General features: G+C 47.7%; 1 protein-coding gene across 12 annotated transcripts in view; it reads right to left on the bottom strand.

Annotated features, from left to right (window-relative positions):
- Positions 1–26,176, bottom strand: part of MGA (MAX dimerization protein MGA) — a 428,176-nt gene that overhangs the window by 364,852 nt on the left and 37,148 nt on the right. For all 12 annotated transcript variants that reach the window (XM_063947913.1, XM_063947912.1, XM_063947915.1 and 9 more), the window contains exons 4-7: positions 23,581–23,668; positions 21,035–21,130; positions 20,167–20,292; positions 1,737–1,850 (exon numbers count right to left, since the gene is read on the bottom strand). In XM_063947913.1, the coding sequence (XP_063803983.1) occupies positions 1,737–1,850; positions 20,167–20,292; positions 21,035–21,130; positions 23,581–23,668 (424 nt within the window). The remainder of the gene's footprint in view (positions 1–1,736; positions 1,851–20,166; positions 20,293–21,034; positions 21,131–23,580; positions 23,669–26,176) is intronic.

A 26,176-nucleotide genomic window follows, 5' to 3' on the forward strand; every position in this document is an offset into this window, starting at 1 on the left:
GTGTCCTCTAGAGGGAGATTTAACACAGCCCGTATTGCAATAATGAGGGGCTCAATACACTGTGCAGAAGGGGAATCCCCAGTAACAGGATTCAATTCCTCCCCCTGTATCTCCTCATCAGATTCTGAGAGTAAAGCAGGTAATCCCCGTTTTAGTTATCCTGATCTAGAGAGGGGGGGGGGCTGTTGAACATCTGCCCTTGCAGCTAGGTTTGCAACAGCCTGCTGCAGTTGTTGAGTCTTGAGTATTAGCAGTGAGCGGAGATGACATATCTGACATCCTGGCTAGGTGCCATAAAATCCATGAAGACTCTTGACCCTACCCTCCAGCCCCCTCGCTGAGTTGTGAGGACTGGCTGCATTGTTCACATAAGGAACCAGATGTAGAGGGAGAGAATCTGGTGTGACATACACTGCATAATTGGTGTTTTAACATGTTTACAGTAGACCAGTGATTCTCAAACTCGGTACTCAGGACCCCACACAGTGCATGTTTTGCAGGTAACCCAGCAGGTGCACAGGTGTATTAATTACTCACTGACACATTTTAAAAGGTCCACAGGTGGAGCTAATTATTTCACTTGTGATTCTGTGAGGAGACCTGCAAAACATCCACTGTGTGGGGTCCTGAGGGCTGAGTTTGAGAACCTGTGCAGTAGACAACACTTATATACACACATACAAGTAATATAACAGCAAGCCTGCCATTACTGTATGAGAGGGAGACCCAGAGAAAGGAACAGCACACCCAAGCTAAGCAGCTCCGGTGAGACTGCAACCTGTTTTTTCACGGTGTAATACCAGAGTTTTTGTCCTTTTCAGGACACAGATTGTGTACAATAGCGGCTCTCCCACTTTGCTACACCCCTATACCAGTTTTCCTGCATACCCTGAGTGTCTGGAGGAGCTGTGTGGGCCTGCTGTTGTAAGCAGTGGAAGGCGCCAAAACGCTGCTGGTCCCGCTCTGAAGGAAGCTCCGCCCACTGTAATGACGCCGGAGCTATGTAGATTTTTACAGTATACTAGCCATGTCTCCCACAGTGTGTACAACTAAGTAAAGATACCTGTTTTCACTACCGCTAGCCAGTGTACGCAGGGGGCTATAGCAGATCCCCACAGGGAGGGTTCCATATGCCGCGCCCGTGTTTGTGCCGCACCAAGAACCATAGTGGGGCCCCCGGTTTGTACTCTCCACTCCTCACCTTCAGGCATCTGTTAGGGGTGTGCGGTGTGCTGCGATTGCGACAGCTAAGGCGCAGTGCCCCGCTGTACAACAACCTATCAGGACGGTGGTCCTGCAGTGGGGAACCCGCTCCGACGCCTGAAGAGACCGGTAACTGACCCCTCTCCCCTCCCCCCTGACCCCCAAACTCCCATTGTGCAGGTATGCTGTTGCCCAAACAGCATACCGAAAATAAAGTTTTAAAATAAACTGAAGAAAACTCTCTGGAGCTCCAGAGTGTGCATCCTCTCCTGAGGGCACATTTTCTTAACTGCCTATGGGAGGGGGGCAGAGAATAGAGGAGCCAGCACACTCAGTTGAAGAGATTTAAAGTGCAACAACTCCTTTGGACACAGTATGTACCCCATTGTACTAAGTGAACCCCAGTATCCCTTATGGATGCTAGAGAAATAATAAATAAAATCCATGTGCATTTAAGTAAGTCAGATACATTAGTCAATTTTTGACGATCATTCATTTATCACAAAGCTTAAACCTAGAACTGGTCAAATCACCTTCAATTTTAATTGGTGGAACTGTTGAGTTCGTAGAAAATTTATCTCGCCAACCTTTAATCTTTGTATAATCAGACGTCTTTCCAGTTCTGGACATAAATGGGAACTCCGAAGCTAAGAAAAAAATAAACAGAAGACAAAATGGGATCAAAATCCTTTTCTCTGAAACCTTTGAGGAAACTGTACCATGGGCATATATAACCAATAATGCTCTGTAAATAACAGACTTATCTCCTCTTCCTTACAACTTACCCTTATTTCTCTTGCCAAGCCACACAGAACAAAACCAGACAGAAAGGAGATTAAGGGGTATATTCAATTGGTGTCGAAAACTGCCGCCTGTCGAAAAGACGGCAGTTTTCGACTTTTTAAGGTCAAATCGTGATTCAACCTATTCAAGTCCTATCTGACAAGTCGTGGAAGTCGACTTGTCGAAAAGCACGTGGACCGGCGGAATAGCTGCCGATCCACGTGCTTGTGTCGAAAACGGGGCCAAAAAAGACAGGTTTTGGCCCCCTTTTCGACCATCTCAGTTCGACTTTAAAAAAAGTCGAATGAGATGGGGACAGCAGCGCTGGAGACAGGGAGAGTCAAGGCGGGGTGAGCAGCGCTGGAGGACAGCAGCGTCCACCCGGCTCCAGCAAGCGAGACCTCGCTTGCTGGAGCCGGGTGGACGCTGCAGTAGCTGCGGCTGTGAGAGAGGGGAAGACAGGGAGCGGCGGCGGCTGTGACAGGGGGGACAGAGCGGCGGCTGTGAGCCAGGAGGGACGGAAGAGAGCCGCGGGCAGACGGGGCTATATAGCTGCTGCTGTAGCGCTGCTCTCCCCTGTCTGCCCGCGGCTCTCTTTTGTAAAAGTCGAATTGAGATGTCCATAGATCCGACTTCAATTGAATATACCCCTAAGAGACAGAAAACACATCATCCCTGAAAAAAACTCAACATTAAACGTTGGTAACGTTTAACAGTAGAACTAGTGCATTACAATGTTGGGAGCTCAGTATCCCCAATGGATTCAAAGAAAATTCTGTAATTTAATGTAAGAATATAAAAACAGTTTTCACTTTCATCCTATCGAGGATAATGCATCATGGGACACCCCAATGCTGCTCCTTCGAGCAGGTACACAATACCTTCAGGACAACAGTGGCATCCTTGGGTGTAAAAAAAACAACAAAAAAAAAACAGGATTTTGGTACTTACCGTAAATCCCTTTCTCTGATTCCACAGGGAACACTGGAGTGCTCTTTACAATGGGTATAGAGTGTGTGCTAAACGGGAGTTGGCACTTTAAGAATTTAGAAGTGTGACTAGCTCCTCCTCCTCTAACTCCCCTACAAGCCCGTCTTTGTAAATCATGCCCGAAGAGAGCTGGAAGAATAAACTTCAGAGGAGGAGTGAAACAAGTACACACACAAGCACAACACACAACAGGTGTGAAACATAAGGAAACAGTCCAAAGAAGAACTGAAAACAGTTAAACACATAATGACAATAACCTTGGCAGGAAGTAACAGCTCAGGTTGGGCGTTCAGTGTCCCCTGTGGAATCTGAGAAAGGGATTTACCGGTTAAGTACCAAAACGCTGTTTTCTCCTTCATCCACTAGGGGACACTGGAGTGCTCTAAACAATGGGAATGTCCCAGAGCTCCCATCAAAAGGCGGGAAAACGCTGAGAACCCTGCAAAACAGTGTGGCCATATTGCGAATCAAAGGCTGCGAACTTGTCAAACCGGACAAAAAGTATGCTGTTGCCAACAGCCTCCTGTAAAAAAATAAACTCTAAAAATAACTTTAACTAGAAAAGCTCTGTAGAGCTCCCCTAGCTGTGACCGGCTCCTCCGGGCACATTTTGTAAAAGGAGTCTGGTGGGAGGGGCATAGAAGGAGGAGCCAGCCCACACTATCAAACTCTTAAAGTGCCAATGGCTCCTGGTGGACCAGTCTATACCCCATGGTACTAATGTGGATCCCAGCATACTCTAGGACGTAAGAGAAATATAGAGGCAATTAGGTCCTGGCCAAAACCCAGCACTAAGAAACAGATGTGGACCTTCTTTGTGTTACTGGGATACTACAGGAGGTTTATCCAGAACTTTGCTGCAAGAGCCCTGCCCTTAACCGACTCCCTGAAAAACGCTTGTCCCGAGAAGATAGTATGGACTGTTCAACTTGAGAGGGCCTGGGAGAACCTGAGAACGGCCCTATGTACTCATCCGGTTCTTCAGGCACCAGACTTCACTCGGCAGTTCCTCCTACAAACAGATGCTTCACCCACTGGACTTGGTGCTGTCCTATCATAAATAATAGACAATGAAGAAAAGCCTGTTCTTTTCCTCAGCAGAAAGCTCTTGCCAAGGAAGACTCGTTATGCTATAGTCGAGTTGGAGTGCCTTGCCATAAAATGGGCCGTTGAGACCTTAAAATTTCTGACTGACACGAGAATTCATCCTGGTCACTGATCATGCACCAACAAAGAGGTTAATCCCAGGGTCATTAGGTTGTTTTTAACCCTACAGCAATATAAATTCAGAGCGGATCATCGTCCAGGGGCTCAACATAAAAATGCTGATGCCCTGTCTAGGAGATTTGAAAGACCACAAGGATGTCCGTAACCTACAGGGGAGCAAGGCACTTCTCCACTTGAAGAGAAGTGAAGGGGGGGGGGGGTAGTTTTACCAGGTAATGCAGTATTTCCCTGGTCACAACTTCCCGGTAGAGGGTTAAAGAAAAGCCGTCCAGCCTCAGAGAAAGTGCTTTGCAGCCAGGTAAAAGAACCTGGCTCAGTGCAAATCCCAGATAGGGGCTCTGAGGTATGGTTGAGGAAGAAAAGGGTGGGCTCTCAACCACACGGCTCTGGTCCAGGTTTTTTGATCTTCCCAGCCACAGCTGGGAATTGGTCTAATTGTGCTGGCAGAAATTTAAAAACTTCTAAGTTTACTGCTCGAAACACTGGGCCGATAGGCGGCCAGCGAGTAGGGAACGTTTCCATTAGTGATAGGAACTTGAGAGACTGTGCATACGGTCAGCGGATTTGACAATGTATTTCCTTCGTTTGGTGTGAAGTGTGTTTGCTGCTGGTATGCCATTAAATACTCGCACAAACTCTATATACTGCATGCTCCAGTTTTATTCAAATATGGAGCCCTTGTCGCTACGAGGGCGTGGCCAACACGGCGAGGACGTAGGTTCGCAAGCTCCCTGGCCCTATATACTGACTCGATCCTGCCGCTGGATATCCCCTAGAGTTACCCCTCTGTTACCTGGCGTGGCTGACGTGCTTGGAGGAAGCCTGTTTGGTGGTGCCGTACGGGGACTGGAGCCAAGACTAGATTGCAGGGATCCTTCCACAGCGGACTGCCCCGCGTGAGCCACCTGGGACTTGGGTCTCTTGCTACAGTTTGGAGATCTCGCAGCTGCTGGCGCAAGCCGCTCGTTGGGAGTCATGGGCGTGCTGTAAGTAACGTGGCAGGGATACACCTGGCAGGTGCTGCTGCAGCAGAGATCCGACGGCTGTCCGCAATACATAGGGATCCAGTACGGGAGGCGGTGCAGGCGAGTATATGTGGCAGAATTACATCTGATGGGCGCTGCTGTAATAAAACCCTGGATGAATGCCTATGTACGTAATATCCCTGTGGGAGAGGCTCGACTGAGAAATATCTACCCTGCTTGTGGGGGTCGTCTGAGCGCGAGAGACTCAGCGACCTCTTAAGGAACTGCCCTAGATACTGCATGACAGTTCTGTGGTCCTTCTGCTCCTGCTGATCTCGTTTTGGGGCGTCTGTGAGAGAGCCTCCCGGCAGAGGACGCTGGCTGGGGCATGCAGTGATGGATACTGACAGATGTTGACGGGACAGATTGAACCGCCAAAATGCTGGTAAAAGAGCTGCTTGGCGGGAGGCGGGTGAGGGCTCGTTTGGATATATGTTGGAGGCTATTGCTTGATTCTGAAGTGGAGAAATATCCCTGCTGTGCCTGTGAGAGAGCCGACCATAAAAACATCGGTGGAGATTGTACTGTTGGCACACTTGGAAAGAGATTCTCTTTAGGCAATAACTGTGCTCCAGGTGAGCTGATACAGTGCACTTTGGATATATGTATTTCCCTATGTGGGATATAGGTCAGTGAATATATATATATATATATATATATATATATATATATATATATATATATATATATATATATATATATATATATATATATATATATATATATATATATAATTTATATTATAACTCTGCAGACATAAGGGCTAATTGAATTTGAATTTCCTGCCTCTACAACCCCACGGCTGTTCTCCTGCCTGTTAAATTGCTGGTGAACAACTGGACAACAGGTATATAGAATCATCTTAGGGGTTAGAGCAGTGAAAGCCCTTTTCTCTATTGTGCATCATTGGGAAAACACAACAGCAAGCTGCAGCAGCCGTGGCTAAATAAGAAAGATTATCTCGTGGGTCTGCGGGCCCAGAATACCGTACCAGTTCCTGAACCTAGGACACAAGCGGCCTCTACCTCCTTTATTACCGAGTCTATCACCACCCACCATCTCTTTTTTTTAAATAGAGTAATTTTTTATTCAACAGCATATTAAAGATACAGACATTTCAGTGTACACTGGGAAGCACAATTAGAATTACACGATATTCCGAGTCATACGTTTTTCCAAGGGTACACATATACGAATGACATTCCCCGTACTGCTATTCCCGTGCAGTCTTCCCACAATATGCATATTTTCTGAAGTCTGTAAACAGGTCATGATTCACATACTTATCATTTTAGATATTTTCTCCCCAAACCTTTATTGTAATTACCCAGTCTAGTGGGCCTTATATAGCCCACAACCCCACTACCCCCGAACAGAACCCTCTGAAACAAACTCAAGCCTAGTCAAGCCAAGGTGTGTATGGTGCGGTGTGGCAGCTAGATAGTCAAACAACTACGTTAAAGGGGAGGTAAAGGCTCGGCCCAGCGCCCCAGGGCCCAATTAACGCTCCGCAGCGGAAGCCGGTGCCCTCTAAATCTGAAGGGCAAGGGAGGAGTATGTGGAATTGATCCAGGGAGACCATATCTTCTCGTATTTGGTAAGGGCATTATATTTCATATATACATACACATACACTCTTTTAATAGTGTCGTTTACCAAGCTTTTGAAAGCAGGTATCGTGGGAGGACGCAGGGCCATCCATGTCCGTGCAATACACACCTTTGCAAGAGCGCACACACTGCGGGCATACATGCTTTCCCATCGGGACCCTGAGTCAGAATCGCCCACCCCCAAAATACAAAATCTCGGGGTCAGCAAACCTCTCGGTATCCCCGTATGTTCCAGAATCGACCCGACCCCGGCCCAGAACACCTGCAGCAACGGGCATTCCCAGACGAGGTGCCAGAATGTGCCTCCGGCAGCCCCACACTTGGGGCAAACATCAGCACTATCAGACCTAAATCTGGCCAGCCTGCTCGGCGTCATGTATGATCTATGCAGGATGAAAAGCTGTATCTGCTGAAACCGCAGCGATTTGGTAACCTGGCTCGAATTGCCCAGAGCGCCCTCCCAGTCTTCCCCGTCTATGGGACCCAAGTCACACTCCCAGTTCTCCCGAAGATTCGAGAGCGGGTCTGCATGTATTGTTTGAAGAAGGTACGAGTAGGTGAAGGAGATCACCTTGACTCGACCCAGTGAATGTAGAAATGTTTTTATGGGGAAGGGGAGGAACGCCGGGGGAGAATCTCCGAACTGCGCCCACAAGGCGTGCCTGAGCTGTAAAAATCTGTAAAAAAGTGAGAGTTCGGGAGTCCAAACTCCTCCTTTAATTGCTGAAACGATTTCAATGAACCATCACTATATAACTGGGACAGTGAGACTATCGAATATGGAGCCCACACCTCCCCGCCCTCTAGAGACCCCAGTTCGCTAAGCAATGTGGAGTGCCATAGGGGGGTGTCCGGGTCCATACCCTCGTACCCAAGCAGGCCCTTCAATGCTAGCCATATCTTCATAGCCTGAAAGACAATAGGAGGTGAGAATCTAGAAGGGTTTCCCCCCACCAGGACCTGTGTCGGGGAAAGATCCGGGTAATAGCACCGAAGGAATGCCCAACCCAGTCCAGTCCCCTCCCCTTCTCGAAGCCACATACCGATATGTGATAACTGAGCAGCATAGTAATACAGTTGGAAGTGGGGCAAGGCCAAGCCGCCGTCCCTTTTTTGTCTGGTAAGGGTGGTTAATTTTATTCTAGATCTTTTATTGGCCCATATCAAGGACGTCAAGACACTATTTAATTTCCTGAAGAAGGCTGGAAAGATGTATACAGGTGACTGCAAGAGAACATACAATAGTTTAGGCAAAACTACCATTTTAATGAGGCCGACCCTACCCGTCATTGTAAGCTTACACCAAGCTCTCGATTTGCGCACTACTGTCTGTACAAGAGGGTCAAGGTTTAAGGGCACAAAGTCTGATGGGTCGTTGGTAATTAGGATCCCGAGGTACTTAAACTGGACTGTCCAACACAGCGGTAGGGATATTTTCGGAACCTGGGGGAGGGAGCCTATAATGGGCATAATAAACGATTTGGACTAGTTTATGCGGAGACCCGAATACCCACCAAAGGTCTCAATGACCCGCAACACAGTGGGCATCTCCACCGCGTAGTCTCGAAGGAATAACAGCAAGTCATCCGCATAAAGGGCTATTTTATCAGTGCAGGAACCCGTATCTATTCCCCCAATGTCCGGGTGCGACCTGATCAAGCAAACCAGGGGCTCTATGGCTATGGCAAACAGGGCAGGAGAGAGGGGGCATCCCTGTCTGGTGCCCCGTGTCAAAGGGAAGGAGGAGGAAATGTAGCCGTTCACCAGGACCCTGGCGCGTGGATTCTGGTATAGCAATTTGATCCATTGTATAAAGTTTGGGCCAAAGCCCATGTTCCTCATGACTCCCCACAGGTAAGGCCACTCAACGCTGTCAAATGCCTTGGCTGCATCCAGTGAGACCACAGCCGCGTCCGAGGGGAAGTCATGAGGAGCCTGCAAAATAGTGTACAGCCTGCGCAGATTAATGGATGTGGATTTCCCAGGCATGAAGCCGGTTTGATCCGGATGAATTATAGATTCAATTACTAGGTTGAGCCGGATCGCAAGAATTTTCGCCAGGATCTTGGCATCGGTGGGGATAAGGGAGATCGGCCTGTAGGACTCCAACAGCTTGGGGTCCTTACCCGGTTTTGGAAGCATTATGAGAATCGCCTCGGACATTGAGGGAGGAAGGCTGTTAGCGGCAAACATATCAACATACGTGTCAAGCAGCTGAGGACCAAAGAACTCAATGTATTGTTTATACAGTTCCGTGGGAATACCATCACTACCCGGGGATTTACCACTAGGAGACACCTCCACCGCCGACGTCACCTCCTCCAGGGTCAGAGGCGCTTCCAAGGCGTCCCTAGCCTCAGGGGAGAGTTTAGAAAGGGGAATATGTGTCAGGTATAGGTCTAAGTCCTCCGTGGAACATGTCAGTCGACTATCATATACCTCCCTAAAGTAGCTGAGGAACATCTGTGCGATGTCAGGGGTGTTATCTACCGTGGAGCCGTCGGAGTCAAGCAGCTGCGCTATCGTGGTCCCAGGTCGGTCATAATGCACTAAGTGGGCCATCAAACTACCTGGTCTGTCCGCCTGCATATAGATGTTAGTGGCCCTAAACAGGAGGGAACGTGCATTTTTGTCTGAAAGGTGAGCCAGCCAGGCATCCTGAGCCACCAGCCAGCGGGTTTTCAGCGCAGGGGTACCCTCAGTCAGGTATCGCGTCTCCAGGTCCCTACACTCAGTCTCAAGCTGTCTTTCCGTCGCCCTGCGAGCCACCTTGCAGGCAGCAATTTTGCCAATCAATGTACCTCGCAAATACGCTTTGAATGCATCCCAAACAACCGGGGCCGGGGCCGTTCCCGCATTATCCGCAAAAAATCCCTCCCATGTGGGCGCTAAATCCGGGCAATCGCCCAGCTGGGCCAGCCAAGATGGATGCAGCCGCCAATATGACTGTCCCCTCTGACATTCCCCATCTATTGACAGCACCAGGGGTGAATGATCGGACACCCCCGTGCTTCATAACGGACATCCGTCACGCCAGGCAGAAGCCCAGGCGAGACCAGGGCCAGGTCGATTCTGGAAAAAGAGCCATGTGTACCCGAATAGCAGGAGTATTGCCGAAGATTAGGATTCCGAAACCTCCAGGCGTCTACCCCACTGCATACTATCTAGAAAGTCTGCAAATTTAGATCTAGATGAAATTAGGCCGCCCCCCGCCCCTTGATCTCGAGGAGCCCTCCATCTATCCAAAGAGGCATCCAACACAGTGTTGAAGTCCCCCAGGCAGATGACAGGGGTGTGGGGGGAGGAGGCAACAAATGAGGCGGCCTTTTGCAGGACATCATTTGAAAACGGGGGGGGGGGGGGGGGGGGGGGGGAACATACACAAACAATAGGAAAAAATTACGTGAAAACAGTTTACATTCTATGAACACGTATCTACCGTGTGGATCTGTATTTACCCTGATCATCTCAAACTGAACAGTCCTCTTTATCATTACCGACACCCCTCGGGAATAAGAGGAGTGCGAGGAATGATACGCCCACCCCACCCAAGGCCTACGGAGCGACAACAGCCTATTTCCATCCAAGTGGGTTTCGCTTAAACAAATGATATCCGGGCCATATTTTTTGATCATTTTAAATACTAAGGATCGCTTAACTTTGTTGTTGATGCCCCGGACATTCCACGCCAACATTTTTAAGGGAGGCATGTCGGCCAAGTTATCAACAGGGGCACAGCACTCCTAGCAGCCACCCGTCCACCCGGCGCTCCGCTCACATAATCATGTCGTCCGCAGGCCCCGGACCCCGAGCCGAACCCCAGAAAACAGTGCAACCCCACCACACCCTCTGAATAACAAGTATATAGGCTTCGTAAATTCAGAACATAACAGAAAAACTGCTGAGAGGCCAACAGCGGCCCCCAAACATCCCCCCACCCCGTATACCTCCCCGAGCTGTGGCATACCCATATCCCTAACCAAACTTTAGCCCTGGAGATCCCAAAGCCTACGGCAACACTGTACCAGGCGTACAGATCAAAACAACCCCAATACCAAAACCTTTATGCGTTTATAACACTTCTCAGCAAAGTCCAGAACCACTAAACGAGAGGAAGCTCCCTGGACTTATACTTGCGGAATGTGGGCCCATAGAGGAGGGCGAGCCGATGTCAGTTTGGAGCCAGCTGGCGGACCCCCGGAGCATATCTGTCCAACCAGGAAGCCGCCTCCCTGGGCGAGCTGAAGAATTTGGTCTCCCCGTCCGCCACCACACGCAACCTGGAGGGAAACAGCATCGAGTAGGACAGATTCAGGTCACGAAGGCGTCGCTTAATGGGAAGAAACTGGGCCCAGTCTTTTTGAACGTCCGCTGCAAAGTCCGGGAATGCCGACACCCGGATTCCATTCCAGATCAGGGGGCCCTTCACGCGTCCCAGGCGCAGGACAGAGTCCCGGTCCTTGTAGTGCAGGAATTTTGCTATAAAAGTTCGTGGCGGGGCGCCTGGGGGTAAAGGCCGGAAGGGCACGCGGTGAGCCCGCTCCACTGCAAACTGAGAGGTAAAGGATTCAGCACCGTATACCTCTTTTAGCCAGGACTCCAAAAAATCTTCGGGGTGTGCCCCCTCTTCCTTTTTCGGGGAGGCCTACGAACCTCACGTTATTTCTGCGGAGTCTGCCCTCCATGTCCAGGAGTTTGGTTTGCATCGTTGTGACTTGTTGTGTAACTGCAGACACCGATCGTTGTAAAGGGCCGCTGAGGTCTTCCAAGTTGGAGACCCTTGTCTCAGTTTCGCCCACCCTCTCCCGCACTCGCTGGACGTCCTGTCGCAGCAGTGATAAATCACACTGCACCTTCTCCATCTTGTCTGACAGACGCTGTTCACTGGCCGCTATGGCCTCCAGGACCTGCTGGATGGAAGGAGCAGATGGCTGTGCATTCGCCCCTGAGTCGGCCCCGGCCGAGGGATCCATTCTGGCAGGGGGGGAGAGCTTAGGAGATGACTGCGTCGACTGGGTTGCAGGCTGTCGAGCAAACTTCTCCAGTTTAGCCGCGGCCGCACTCTGGCCGCCCCTCACCATCGTATCAAGGTCTAGCAATAAAGAGTCCCGATATTCAGTGTCAAGAGGTATAGCAGTGGGTGGTAAATGCAGTATAAGCAGCACGCCAGGCACTGGGATAGCCAGCTGTTATATTGGAGGGAGAAGGGGGACCAGGGAAGTCCAGTGGTATAAATAAATATGTCCAGTGTATAGTATTCCAACAGCATAAGCAATAGGCAGGGCAGCTGGGACCAGTACTATTCCTCCAGCCCAGTACAATCTTCACCCAAACTGCACTCTGCTGTGAGGAGAGACACAGGGAGCTGTAGGTAAAATGGCCGCCCAGCACACAGACTTCCCCTTCTTTCCTCCCTGCACCAGCCTTCAGGGGAGCAGGATCATTTATGTGTGGAGCCCTGGGGGTGCAGGAGTGGGGTGCCGCTTTCCTCCGGTGCCGCTAGCCGCTGTGGCCGCCTCGGGTGCACGATCGTGTGCGCGCACGCGCCCGGCGGAGCTCCAAAATCGAGGCCGGGGACTGAATTGCGGCCTAGGCCCGGAGTCCGGGCGGCCGCTGGCGCGAGCCGGGGACACTCACGCGGGTCCACAACGGTGCCTGCCGCTTCCCCAGTGCCGCCAGACAGGAGAGGAGTCCACAGAAGACCACAACAGGAGCCCCAGGATCGATACAGGATTAATATCCAGGGAGCTCCTCGATCCTGCTGCCTAGTCCCTTGCCGCCGTGGCCACGCCCCCCCACCCACCATCTCTTTACAACAAGTGATGGAGGCGATAGCTGAAAGTGATAAACGGCTTTCAGATAAAATAGACCAGGTGCAACGTGATTTATCTAGACTACGCCAACATGTTCAGCGCATTCATGAGAGTCGGGGAGGTGGAGACATGTATATCCAATATTGATGATTCAATTGACCCGCTTAAGAAAAATGTGTCTACAATAAACTCTCAAGTTGTGATTATACAGAATAAGCGTTTGGATATGGAAGGCCGCTTGTGCAGAAATAATATTCTGTTTGTTGGCCTTCCAGAAAAATAGGATTTTAGTACTTGCCAGATAAATCCTTTTCTTTAAATCCACAGGGGGCACTGGAGTACTCTTGGGATATGGACGGGGCGTTAGCAGGATAGGCACAATTTAAATATTTAAATTAGTAACTCTCCTCCCTCCTCCATACTCCCATAGTACCTCAGTGTTTTTTACTGAGCCGAACAGGAGCGATAAAGAAGATGAACAATGGAGAGTTACATATAACATTATAACATAACGGACAACAATGAAGTTGACACAAAGTAATGGACAACTAAACATTTGGCACAATATTCGATATAACCTGAACATTTGAACAAGTCTGTGAGAATGTGTTACCATAAAATCCACTGAACTTATCACAAGACAGGTAAAACTGCTCTGGGTGGGCGTCCAGTGCCCCCTGTGGATTCAAAGAAAAGGATTTATCTGGAAAGTACCAAAATCCTATTTTCTTTTTCATCCACTAGGGGTCACTGGAGTACTCTTGGGACGTACCAAAGTTTCCCCCTTGGGCGGGAGAGCAGTTTGGCACCTGTAACACTAGACGGCCAAAGCTAGATGCTGCAAACGTATCAAACTTGTAAAAGAGCACAAACGTGTGCACTGATAACCATGCAGCCGCACGGCAAAGTTGCGTCGTAGAAGCTCCACGACCTGCTGCCCATGACGTTCCCACAGAACGTGTGGAATGAGCTGAAACTGATGTAGGCGGTTGTAGCCTAGCATGAAGATAAGCCTGACGTAAAAGTAGCTGGAGTTCCTGAACCTTCTGATAACACAGGAACTACGATTGGTTGATTGATGTGAAAAGATGACACTACCTTTGGTAGGAAAGCGGGATTCGTCCGAAGTTCAGCTCTATCATGAAACACCAAATACGGTGGCTTGTATGACAAGGCACCCAAATCAGAAACATGCCTTGCCGAAGCTAAGGCTAGCAGAAAAAATGTTTTCCAAAGTGAGAAACTTAACTTGTTGTAAGGGTTCAAAAGTTGAAGACTGTAAAAAAATAAGATTTTAAACCTACCGGTAAATCTATTTCTCCTAGTCCGTATAGGATGCTGGGGACTCCGTAAGGACCATGGGGTATAGACGGGCTCCGCAGGAGATAGGGCACCTAAAAAAAACTTTGACTATGGGTGTGCACTGGCTCCTCCCTCTATGCCCCTCCTCCAGACCTCAGTTAGAGAACTGTGCCCAGAGGAGATGGACACTACAAGGCAGGATTTAGAAATCCAAGGGCAAGATTCATACCAGCCCACACCAAGCATACCACGTAACCTGGATCATACATAACCAGTTAACCGTATGAATAATAACAGCAACGGTCCAAGACCGATGTCAACTGTAACATAACACTTATGTAAGCAACAACTATATACAAGTCTTGCAGAGTTTCCGCACTGGGACGGGCGCCCAGCATCCTCTACGGACTATGAAAAATAGATTTACCGGTAGGTTTAAAATCTTATTTTCTCTTACGTCCTAGAGGATGCTGGGGACTCCGTAAGGACCATGGGGTTTATACCAAAGCATCCAATCGGGCGGGAGAGTGCGTATGACTCTGCAGCACCGACTGAGCAAACGCTAGGTCCTCATCAGCCAGGGTATCAAACTTGTAGAATTTAGCAAAAGTGTTTGACCCCGACCAAGTCGCCGCTCGGCAAAGTTGTAATGCCGAGACGCCTCGGGCAGCCGCCCAAGAAGAGCCCACCTTCCTAGTGGAATGGGCCTTAACCGAATTTGGTACTGGCAATCCAGCCGTAGAATGAGCCTGCTGAATCGTATTACAGATCCAGCGAGCAATAGTCTGCTTCGAAGAAGGTGCGCCAATCTTATTGGCAGCATACAGGACAAACAGAGCCTCTGTTTTCCTAATACTAGCCGTCCTGGCTACATAAATCTTTAAGGCCCTGACTACGTCCAGGGATCTGGAATCCTCCAGGTCACTTGTAGCCACAGGCACCACAATAGGTTGATTCACATGGAATGAAGAAGAAGAAACCACCTTAGGCAAAAATTGCGGACGTGTCCTCAATTCAGCTCAATCCACATGAAAAATCAAGTAGGGGCTTTTGTGTGACAAAGCCGCCAATTCTGACACTCGCCTTGCTGATGCCAAGGCCAACAACATGACCACCTTCCAAGTAAGAAATTTCAACTCAACCTTGTTAAGCGGTTCAAACCAGTGTGATTTTAGGAACTGTACCACCACGTTGAGGTCCCACAGTGCCACTGGAGGCACAAAAGGAGGCTGGATGTGCAGCACTCCCTTTACAAACGTCTGGACTTCTGGAAGAGAAGCCAACTCCTTTTGAAAGAAAATCGAGAGGGCCGAAAGCTGTACCTTAACAGAGCCTAATTTCAGGCCCATATCCACTCCTGTCTGTAGGAAGTGGAGAAACCGACCCAGATGAAAATCTTCCGTAGGTGCATTCTTGGTTTCACACCAAGACACATACTTTCGCCAGATACGGTGATAATGCTTAACCGTCACCTCCTTCCTAGCCTTTATTAAAGTAGGGATGACCTCTTCCGGAATCCCCTTTTTCGCTAGGATTCGGCGTTCAACCGCCATGCCGTCAAACGTAACCGCGGTAAGTCTTGAAATACACAGGGCCCCTGTTGCAACAGGTCTTCCCTCAGAGGAAGAGGCCAGGGATCTCCTGTGAGCATCTCTTGTAGATCCGAGTACCAGGCCCTTCGAGGCCAGTCTGGGACAACGAGTATCGTCTGTACTCTTTGCCTTATGATCCTCAACACTTTTGTGATGAGAGGAAGAGGAGGAAACACCCTCGGTGTTATTAGAGCGTCTACAGCCACTGCCTGAGGGTCCAGAGACCTGGCACAATTCCTCCGAAGTCTTTTGTTGAGGCGTGACGCCATCATGTCTATTTGAGGAGTTCCCCAAAGACGTGTTATGTCTGCAAAGACTTCTTGATGAAGTCCCCACTCTCCTGGATGGAGATCGTGTCTGCTGAGGAAGTCTGCTTCCCAGTTGTCCACTGCCGGAATGAAGACAGCCGACAGAGCGCTTACATGATTTTCCGCCAAGCGAAGAATCCTGGTGGCTTCCGCCATCGCGACTCTGCTTCTTGCCCCGCCTTGGCGGTTCACATGAGCCACTGCGGTGACATTGTCTGATTGAATCAGAACCGGTAGGTTTCGAAGAAGACTCTCCGCTTGTCGAAAGCCGTTGTAAATGGCCCTGAGTTCCAACACATTGATGTGTAGACAGGACTCCTGGTCTGACCAAAGTCCCTGAACATTTTTTCCTTGTGTGACCGCTCCCCATCCTCGGAGGCTCGCGTCCGTGGTAACAGGATCCAATCCTGAATTCCGAACCTGCGACCCTCCAGCAGGTGAGCACTTTGCAACCACCACAGGAGAGACACTCTGGCTCCTGGGGACAGAGTTATTTTCCGATGTAAGTGCAGATGGGCCCCGGACCACTTGTCCAGAAGGTCCCATTGAAAAGTCCTTGCATGGAACCTTCCGAAGGGAATGGCCTCGTAGGCCACCACCATTTTTCCCAGAACTCGAGTGCATTGGTGAACTGACACCCTTTTCGGTTTTAGCAGGTCTCTGACCATGTTCTGGATGTCCTGGGCTTTCTCTATTGGGAGGAAGACCTTCATTTGTTCCGTATCCAGTATCATACCTAGGAACAGTAGTCGAGTTGTCGGAATCAACTGTGACTTCGGTAGATTTAGAATCCAACCGTGTTGCTGGAGCACTCTCAGAGAGAGCGCCACACTGCTCAGCAATTTCTCTCTTGATCTCGTTTTTATCAGGAGATCGTCCAAGTATGTGTAATTGTGACTCCATGCTTGCGCAGGACCACCATCATTTCCGCCATTATCTTGGTGAAAATCCTCGGGGCCGTGGAAAGTCCAAACGGCAACGTCTGAAATTGGTAATGACAATCCTATACAGCGAATCGCAGGTATTCCTGATGGGGGGCATATATGGGGACATGAAGGTACGCATCCTTTATGTCCAGAGACACCATAAACTCCCCCTCCTCCATGTTGGCTTTTATCGCTCTGAGTGATTCCATTTTGAATTTGAATCTTTTTATGTACAGGTTTAGGGATTTCAGATTCAAAATAGGTCTGACCGAACCGTCCGGTTTCGGGACCACAAATAGGGTTGAGTAGTAACCTCTTCCCTGCTGGTGCAGGGGAACCTTGATTATCACCTTGATATACACAGCGTTTGAATTGCAGCTAACACTACATCCCTTTCCGATGTGGAAGCTGGTAGGGCCGATTTGAAAAATCGGCGCGGGGGCACCTCCTCGAATTCCAGTTTGTAACCCTGGGAAACTATTTCCAACACCCAGGGATTCAGGTCTGATCTGACCCAGGCCTGACTGAAAAGTCGAAGACGTGCCCCCACCGGTGCGGACTCCCTCAGGGGAGCCCCAGCGTCATGCTGTGGGTTTTGGAGCAGCCGGGAAGGACTTTTGTTCCTGGGCACCTGCCGAAGCAGGTGCTCTTTTGCCTCTGCCCTTACCTCTGGCAAGGAAAGAGGATCCCCGAACCTCTTCTGGACTTGTGCGACCGAAAGGACTGCATCTGATAGGGTGGTACTTTCTTTTGCTGTTGGGGAACATATGGTAAAAAATGTGATTTACCTGCTGTAGCTGTGGAAACCAGGTCCGTCAGCCCATCCCCAAACAATACATCTCCCTTATAGGGTAGTACTTCCATATGTTTTTTGGAATCCGCATCACCCGTCCATTGGCGAGTCCATAAGGATCTTCTTGCCGAGATAGACATGGCATTGGCCCTAGAAGCTAGCAATCCAATGTCCCTTTGAGCATCCCTCATAAATAAGACTGCGTCTTTTATATTGGCTAGAGTTAAGAATATAGTATCCTTATCCATATTATCAAAGTGATCTGTCAGCTCCTCTGTCCAAGCTGCAATTGCGCTACACACCCATGCCGACGCAATTGTCGGTCTTAGCACAGCACCTGTATGAGAATAAATACACTTTAAGGTAGTTTCTTGCCTGCGATCTGCAGGGTCCTTAAGGGCCGCTGTGTCAGGAGACGGTAGCGCCACTTTCTTGGACAAGCGCGTCAGGGCCTTGTCCACAGTGGGGGGTGATTCCCAAATCTCCCTGTCCTGTTTAGGGAAGAGGTATGCCATATAAATTCTTTTGGGGATCTGCAGTCTCTTTTCCGGAGTCTCCCAAGCTTTTCCAAAGAAATCATTTAATTCATGAGATGTGGGAAAATTAATAATCTGCTTCTTTCCCTTAAACATGTGTACCCTTGTGTCGGGGACCGAGGGTTCATCCTCAATATGCAACACATCCCTTATTGCCACAATCATACACTGAATGGCTTTAGTCACCCTAGGGTGCAATTTTACTTCGTCATAGTCGACACTGGAATCAGAATCCGTGTCGGTAGTAGTGTCTTGTGTTAAGGGACGCTTTTGAGACCCCGACGGGCCCTGTGAGTCGGTCCAATCCGAGGATTGACCCCCTGATGTCCCCCCTAATTCAGCCTTATCAAGCCTTTTATGTAAAGATGCCACACTTGCATTCAACATATGCCACATGTCCATCCAATCCTGAGTTGGCACAACCGACGGGGACACACCACTCATTTGCTCCACCTCCTCCTTGGAGAAGCCTTCCGCCTCAGACATGTCGACACACACGTACCGACACCCCACACACACAGGGATTAACCTATAAGGAGACAAAACCCCAACCAGGCCCTTAGGAGAGATAGAAAGAGAGTATGCCAGCACACACCCAGCGCTTAAACACACTGGAATATATATGACCAGATAGCGCTATATATATATATATATATATATATATATATATATATATATATATATATATATATATATATATAGTCTTAATTCCCACTCACTGCGTCGCCAAAGTGCCCCCTTCCTCTTTTTTCCAGCCTGTAAAGTTCAGCAGGGGAGAGATCAGGGAGCCAGCATGCAGTTTCTCATGCAGTTTCTGTGGAGAAAATGGCGCTGGTTAGTGCTGAGGATCAAGCCCCGCCCACCCGACGGCGGGCTTCGGTCCCAGTAATTCTATATAAAAAATGGCGGGGGATTTTAGGATTTACTGTCCCACAGCCTAATCCTGCTTTGTATTGCCAAAAAATGAGGAAACTTGCTGCCCAGGGCGCCCCCCCCTGCGCCCTGCACCCTTCAGTGCCTGCTTGTGTGTGTGTACTGGGAGCAATGGCGCGCAGCATACCGCTGCGCGCTTACCTCATGAAGATCTGATGTCTTCTGCCGCCTGATGTCTTCTTTGCCTTCTCATACTCACCTGGCTTCTATCTTCGGCATCTGTGAGGAGGACAGCGGCGTGGCTCCGGGACTAACCCCAGGTGAGACCTGTGTTCCGACTCCCTCTGGAGCTAATGGTGTCCAGTAGCCTTAGAAACAGTGCCCAACTTGACAAGCCAGCTCTGCTTCTCTCTCCTCAGTCCCACGATGCAGGGAGCCTGTTGCCAACAGGACTCCCTGAAAATAAAAAACCTAACAAATTCTTCAAAACAGAAAACTCTGGAGAGCTCTCTGCATTGTACCCTTTCTCCTCTGGGCACAGAATCTAACTGAGGTCTGGAGGAGGGGCATAGAGGGAGGAGCCAGTGCACAACCATAGTAAAAGTTCTTTTTAGGTGCCCTATCTCCTGCGGAGCCCGTCTATACCCCATGGTCCTTACGGAGTCCCCAGCATCCTGTAGGACGTAAGAGAAAATATGGAGTCCTTAGTTTGACCTTCGTGAATACCACCCTGCCGGTTTTACCCCTAGGGATATTGAGGACCTGTTTTAATCACACTCGCCTATTCAGAGCGCATTTGTTATGCATTTTTGTGAACGACTTGAGCTCTACCAATTCTCATGCTTCTTTTCTCTATCTTCTGCTCTTCTTTTTTATTTCTGATCCCGGGCAAGTTTTCACCCTTTCACGTGTTCCCCCTTCCCCTTTTGTTTATTTTCATATATACACATAGATATTCATGCTGACTACTTTTATTCGCATATTCGTGTGATGTTTGTTTCGACTGTTTATACTTCTGTGTATTGTTAAATTGAAAATAAAAATATATCTTAAAAAAAATAATAATCCTGTTTTCCACTTGTGAGTTAATTAAATGTATTATTCCTGCAACTTCACTTAGGTTCTACCCACTGTACACAATTCACATAATTGTTTCTTCTGAAGAGAGATTACGTGAATACTGACCTTGTGCACATAAGCCATAAATGTCCCATCTTGAATTATTGGTAATACGTCGCAATGGAAGCTCAACTCCCAGATATCGGAGATCAATGCTCATTGTAAGATCTACAATGTTCAGTTTTAAACCCACTGCACAAAAAAAAAAGGAACATGGTCTTAACTGATATAATAGAAAACAGCTCCATTTCAATGCTTTAAAACAAACCAGATTAAGAGGATCTATTTACTAAACCTTGCATGGAGAAAAAGTGGATGGAGATAAAGTACCAGCCAATCAGCTCCTAACTGTCATGTCACAGGCTGTTTTTTTTAAATGACAGTTCGAAGCGGATTGGCTGGTACTTTATATCTGTCCACTTTATCTCCATCCAAGGCTTAGTAAATGGACCCCTTAGAAACAGCTTTAAAATGTTGTACAGGTTGAGTATCCCATATCCAAATATTCCGAAATACGGAATATTCCGAAATACGGACTTTTTTGAGGGAGAGTGAGATAGTGAAACCTTTGTTTTTTGATGGCTCAATGTATACAAACTTTGTTTAATACACAAAGTTATTAAAAATATTGTATTAAATGACCTTCAGGCTGTGTGTATAAGGTGTATATGAAACATAAATGAATTGTGTGAATGTACACACACTTTGTTTAATGCACAAAGTTATAAAAAATATTGGCTAAAATTACCTTCAGGCTGTGTGTATAAGATGTATATGTAACATAAATGCATTCTGTGCTTAGACTTAGGTCCCATCACCATGATATCTCATTATGGTATGCAATTATTCCAAAATACAGAAAAATCCCATATCCAAAATACCTCTGGTCCCAAGCATTTTGGATAAGGGATACTCAACCTGTATTGCATAATACCTTGTTGTAGGGCTGGGTGGATGACTTGTCTGTATCTCATTGTCCTCAGCTGAGCCACCAGCTGTCTCTCCAACTCTGCAATCTTCCGTGCTTCCTCTGAATAGAAAACGCAAGTTCACAAATTTTCTGCAATATATTTTCCTGTCAGTAATTCTATAATTTTGGCAGTTGGGGACTGAGTTAATGGCACACAAGTAGCTGTACAGGTTGAGTATCCCATATCCAAATATTCCGAAATACGGAATTTTTTGAGTGAGATAGTGAAACCTTTGTTTTCTGATGGCTCAATGTACACAAACTTTGTTTAATTCACAAAATTATTAAACATTTTGTATTAAATGACATTCTGGCTGTGTGTATAAGGTGTATATGAAACAAATGAATTGTGTGAATGTAGACACACTTTGTTTAATGCACAAAGTTATTAAAAATAATGGCTAAAATGACCTTCAGGCTGTGTGTATAAGGTGTATATGAAACATAAATGCATTCTATGCTTAGATTTAGGTCCTATCACCATGATATCTCATTATGGGATGCAATTATTCCAAATACGGAAAAATCCCATATCCAAAATACTTCTGGTCCCAAGCATTTTGGATAAGGTATACGCAACCTGTATTAGGTTGCACCAAGAGGAGACATGCAACTAAATAGCCAACAAATATTCTTGGATAGAGAAACAGGTAGTTGTTCTCTGCACTAAAATACAGTGGGAAGCTAGAAATGTTGGGACCAAGGATTCTACAAGCTTCTTAGACCAGAAGCTCGCGGACCGGCAGCCAATCAGTAGCCGCGGCTGCCGGTCCGCGAGCTCTGATTGGCTCTCGAACCGGCGGCTGATTTGAAGTACTACACGCTGCCCCTTTCACCCGACAGCCTCGCTCTCCTCGGTAAGCAGCACGGAGGGCATTTGTATACCTGGCACTGTGGAGGGCATTTGTATACCTGGCACTGTGGAGGGCATTTGTATACCTGGCACTGTGGAGGGCATTTGTATACCTGGCACTGTGGAGGGCATTTGTATACCTGGCACTGTGGAGGGCATTTGTATACCTGGCACTGTGGAGGGCATTTGTATACCTGGCACTGTGGAGGGCATTTGTATACCTGGCACTGTGGGGGCTGTATACCTGGCACTGAGGGGCATTTGTATACCTGGCACTGTGGGGGGCATTTGTATACCTGGCACTGTGGGGGCTGTATACCTGGCACTGTGGGGGGTATTTGTATAGCTGGCACTGTGAGGTGCATTTGTATACCTGGCACTGTGGGGGAATCTGTATACCTGGCACTGTGGGGGCTGTATACCTGGCACTGTGGGGGGCATTTGTATACCTGGCACTGTGGGGGGCATTTGTATACCTGGCACTGTGGGGGGCATTTGTATACCTGGCACTGTGGGGGGCATTTGTATACCTGGCACTGTGGGGGGCATTTGTATACCTGGCACTGTGGGGGAATCTGTATACCTGGCACTGTGGGGGGTATTTGTATACCTGGCACTGTGAGGGGCATTTGTATACCTGGCACTGTGGGGGCATCTGTATACCTGGCACTGTGGGCGCATCTGTATACCTGGCACTGTGAGGGGCATCTGTATACCTGGCACTGTGAGGGGCATTTGTATACCTGGCACTGTGGGGGCAATTGTGGATCTGGCACCGCACTATTGGGGGCATATGTGTATCACGTCCCATTTTAACTGGCCACACCCATTTTTTTGGCGCGTGCGCGCCTCCGGCGCGCACACACAGTAACTCTAAGGGGCAGACCTACTGGGGGGCAGGGTAATTTTTTAAGTTGAAAATTTTTGTATGGCCCCCGAAGGATTTTAAAAATATCCAAATGGCCCTCGGTAGAAAAAAGGTTCCCCACCCGTCTTAGACAGATCAGCATCAGCAGATAGTGACCAAACGGCTAATAAAGGGCCATAATCCATGTCTTTCAGGTTCTATCCAAGGTACTAGACGTGATCACTACAGTAGTGGGGAATCTGGATTTGTAGGATCACATCAATGCAGCACGAGTTCAATCATCACCGTGGCCCTAACTTTGTGGAGTTTGTATATACTACCCTTGCTTGCATGGTTTTCCACTGGGTACTATAGTTTCCTTTCACGCTCTGATGTGAATGCACAAATATTCTCTGGAATATGCATGCGCTACATAAATATGAAAATATTTAATAACCACAATAATTTTTTTTAAATGCATTCCGTTGTGAACAAATAGGAGTGGTTATCATAGAGATCAATGACTCCCAGTTTGCATGTACCCACTGCCAGCTATCAAATGTAACTTGAACTATTCCACTCTAAAAAGAGGACCTGGCTATACAAGCCAAAAATGTGAGTTTACTTTAGCCAGAAACATCATTCCATACAGCCTCTTGGTAATAATATACAGGTACAGGATTACAGCATTCTGCTAATGTATGGTGCATCTGGAGTCTGAATTTTAGAGAAAGTCCAAGGGTAATGGATGTAGTATCAAACTAATGAGACACAACGGCACTAATAGATTAGGAACTCATATTGTTATACCATTTTCTCCACTGGAGTCTGGTTGAGCAGGAAAATGGAATGTTCCAGTATTCTTGGGCTTCTTCCCTGTATGCACAGCCAACGCTTCCTAGTGAAGGGGGGGAAACAAAAAAACACACTGATGAGGGGATCTATTCAAAGTGCAACAAAATGAAAATTAAGGTAGGCATCAAATGTTTCATTTCACCTTTTTAGCTTTGTTTTGGTGGAAACATTTGGGAAACTTACAATGCACAGGATCTTATGTTACTTACACACATATATATATATATATATATATATATATATAAAGCAGGGGATGGGTGCACAGGCTGCCTGTGTGCGGACCTGGTAATACACAGCGGCGTCTGTAATGTTAACAGTTTTGGCAATAAACCTTTGTTTTTCTGTTTTAAAGACCCTGAGAGTGCATACCTCATATTCATATGAATATCTTACATCCAAACGATAGATAGCATACCAATATAAACAACCATTAACTTTGGTTTTGCAGCAGAATAAACAGGTGATAAAATACTCAGCTCATTAAAAGGGTGTATATATACTTTTGTGGAATTCATGAGATTTATGCATAGCTTGGTAACACAGGCACAGTTTGCACTCATTAAGAGCCGAAACGGAGTGCAAGTGTCACTCAGCAATAGCAGCCTATATGCGTCTCGAGTTAACACCTGGCATACACTTACACCCATTGTTTTGGCAAATCCATTCAAAAGCTGCCAATATAAAACATTTTTGTGCCCACTGTTCTGGCTATTTACTACTGTATGCACAAACGGACATAATACTCACTTTGCATTAGACACTATGGGGTATATTTATGATTAGTGTGCTTGTGAAACCAGTTTTAAAAAGGAATTAATGCTTACCACAATGCAATTAATGAGAGCGCAAATTACAACTAAACCTATAGAGCTTTAATGTGTAAAATACAATAATATATAGAGTATACATAATCTATAATATATTGATTACCCGGTCTCTCCGCTACACCTTAGGCTTTAATTGGATAGACATAGGGGTATATGCAATAGCGGGCGAATTGGCAAAATAGGCGAATTCCGGGCCGTTTTCGCCTCCAAAAATCAATTCGCCTATGCAGTGCAGTCATTTTTCGCAAAAAAACGGCCCGTCAAAATTCGCCTTTTCTCAATTCGCCTTTTTCCGAATTCGCCTTTTCTGCAATGGTACAGATGCTGCAATTCGCCTCCAGCATATTCAATTCAAGTTTGGAAATTCGCCTGCAGTGCTTTTAGACAGCAAATTCGCGATTTTCACTCCGCCACACTTTGGAGGGTGAAAACAAATAAAAAATTTTTAAACATGTTTTTTTTTGTGTTTTTTTTTTTTTAGGAATAGCAGATCTATTTATATTAGAAGGGATTAGGTTTTTTTTTTTTTTTTGGGGGAGGCACAAATATTATTTATATATTTTTTAAAATAATATTTTTATTTTTTTATTTTTTTTTATTGCTGGAACGGTAAAATCCGGGGAAAAAATGGCGTGGGGTCCCCCCTCCAAAGCATAACCAGCCTCGGGCTCATTGAGCTGGTCCTGGTTCTAAAAATGCGGGGAAAAAATTGACAGGGGATCCCCCGTATTTTTAAAACCAGCACCGGGCTCTGCGCCTGATGCTGGTGCCAAAAATACGGGGGACAAAACGAGTAGGGGTCCCCCGTATTTTTAACACCAGCATCGGGCTCCACTAGCTGGACAGATAATGCCACAGCCGGGGGTCACTTTTATACAGTGCCCTGCGGCCGTGGCATCAAATATCCAACTAGTCACCCCTGGCCGGGGAACCCTGGGGGAATGGGGACCCCTTCAATCAAGGGGTCCCCCCCCCCCAGCCACCCAAGGGCCAGGGGTGAAGCCCGAGGCTGTCCCCCCCATCCAATGGGCTGCGGATGGGGGGGCTGATAGCCTTTGTGTTAAAAAAAAAAGATATTGTTTTTTCCATTAGTACTACAAGTCCCAGCAAGCCTCCCCTGCAAGCTGGTACTTGGAGAACCACAAGTACCAGCATGCGGGAGAAAAACGGGCCCGCTGGTACCTGTAGTTCTAATGGAAAAAAAATACCCAAATAAAAACAGGACACAGACACCGTCGACAGTAAAACTTTATTACACACTGCCGACACACATACTTACCTATGTTCACACGCCGACATCGGTCCTCTTCTCCATGTAGAATCCCGGGGTACCTTGTAGTACTAATGGAAAAAACAATATCTTTTTTTTTTTAACACAAAGGCTATCAGCCCCCCCATCCGCAGCCCATTGGATGGGGGGGGACAGCCTCGGGCTTCACCCCTGGCCCTTGGGTGGCTGGGGGGGGGGGACCCCTTGATTGAAGGGGTCCCCATTCCCCCAGGGTTCCCCGGCCAGGGGTGACTAGTTGGATATTTGATGCCACGGCCGCAGGGCACTGTATAAAAGTGACCCCCGGCTGTGGCATTATCTGTCCAGCTAGTGGAGCCCGATGCTGGTGTTAAAAATACGGGGGACCCCTACTCGTTTTGTCCCCCGTATTTTTGGCACCAGCATCAGGCGCAGAGCCCGGTGCTGGTTTTAAAAATACGGGGGATCCCCTGTC

This window comes from Pseudophryne corroboree, chromosome 12, assembly GCF_028390025.1.
Source record: "Pseudophryne corroboree isolate aPseCor3 chromosome 12, aPseCor3.hap2, whole genome shotgun sequence".
Taxonomy (NCBI): Eukaryota; Metazoa; Chordata; class Amphibia; order Anura; family Myobatrachidae; genus Pseudophryne; species Pseudophryne corroboree.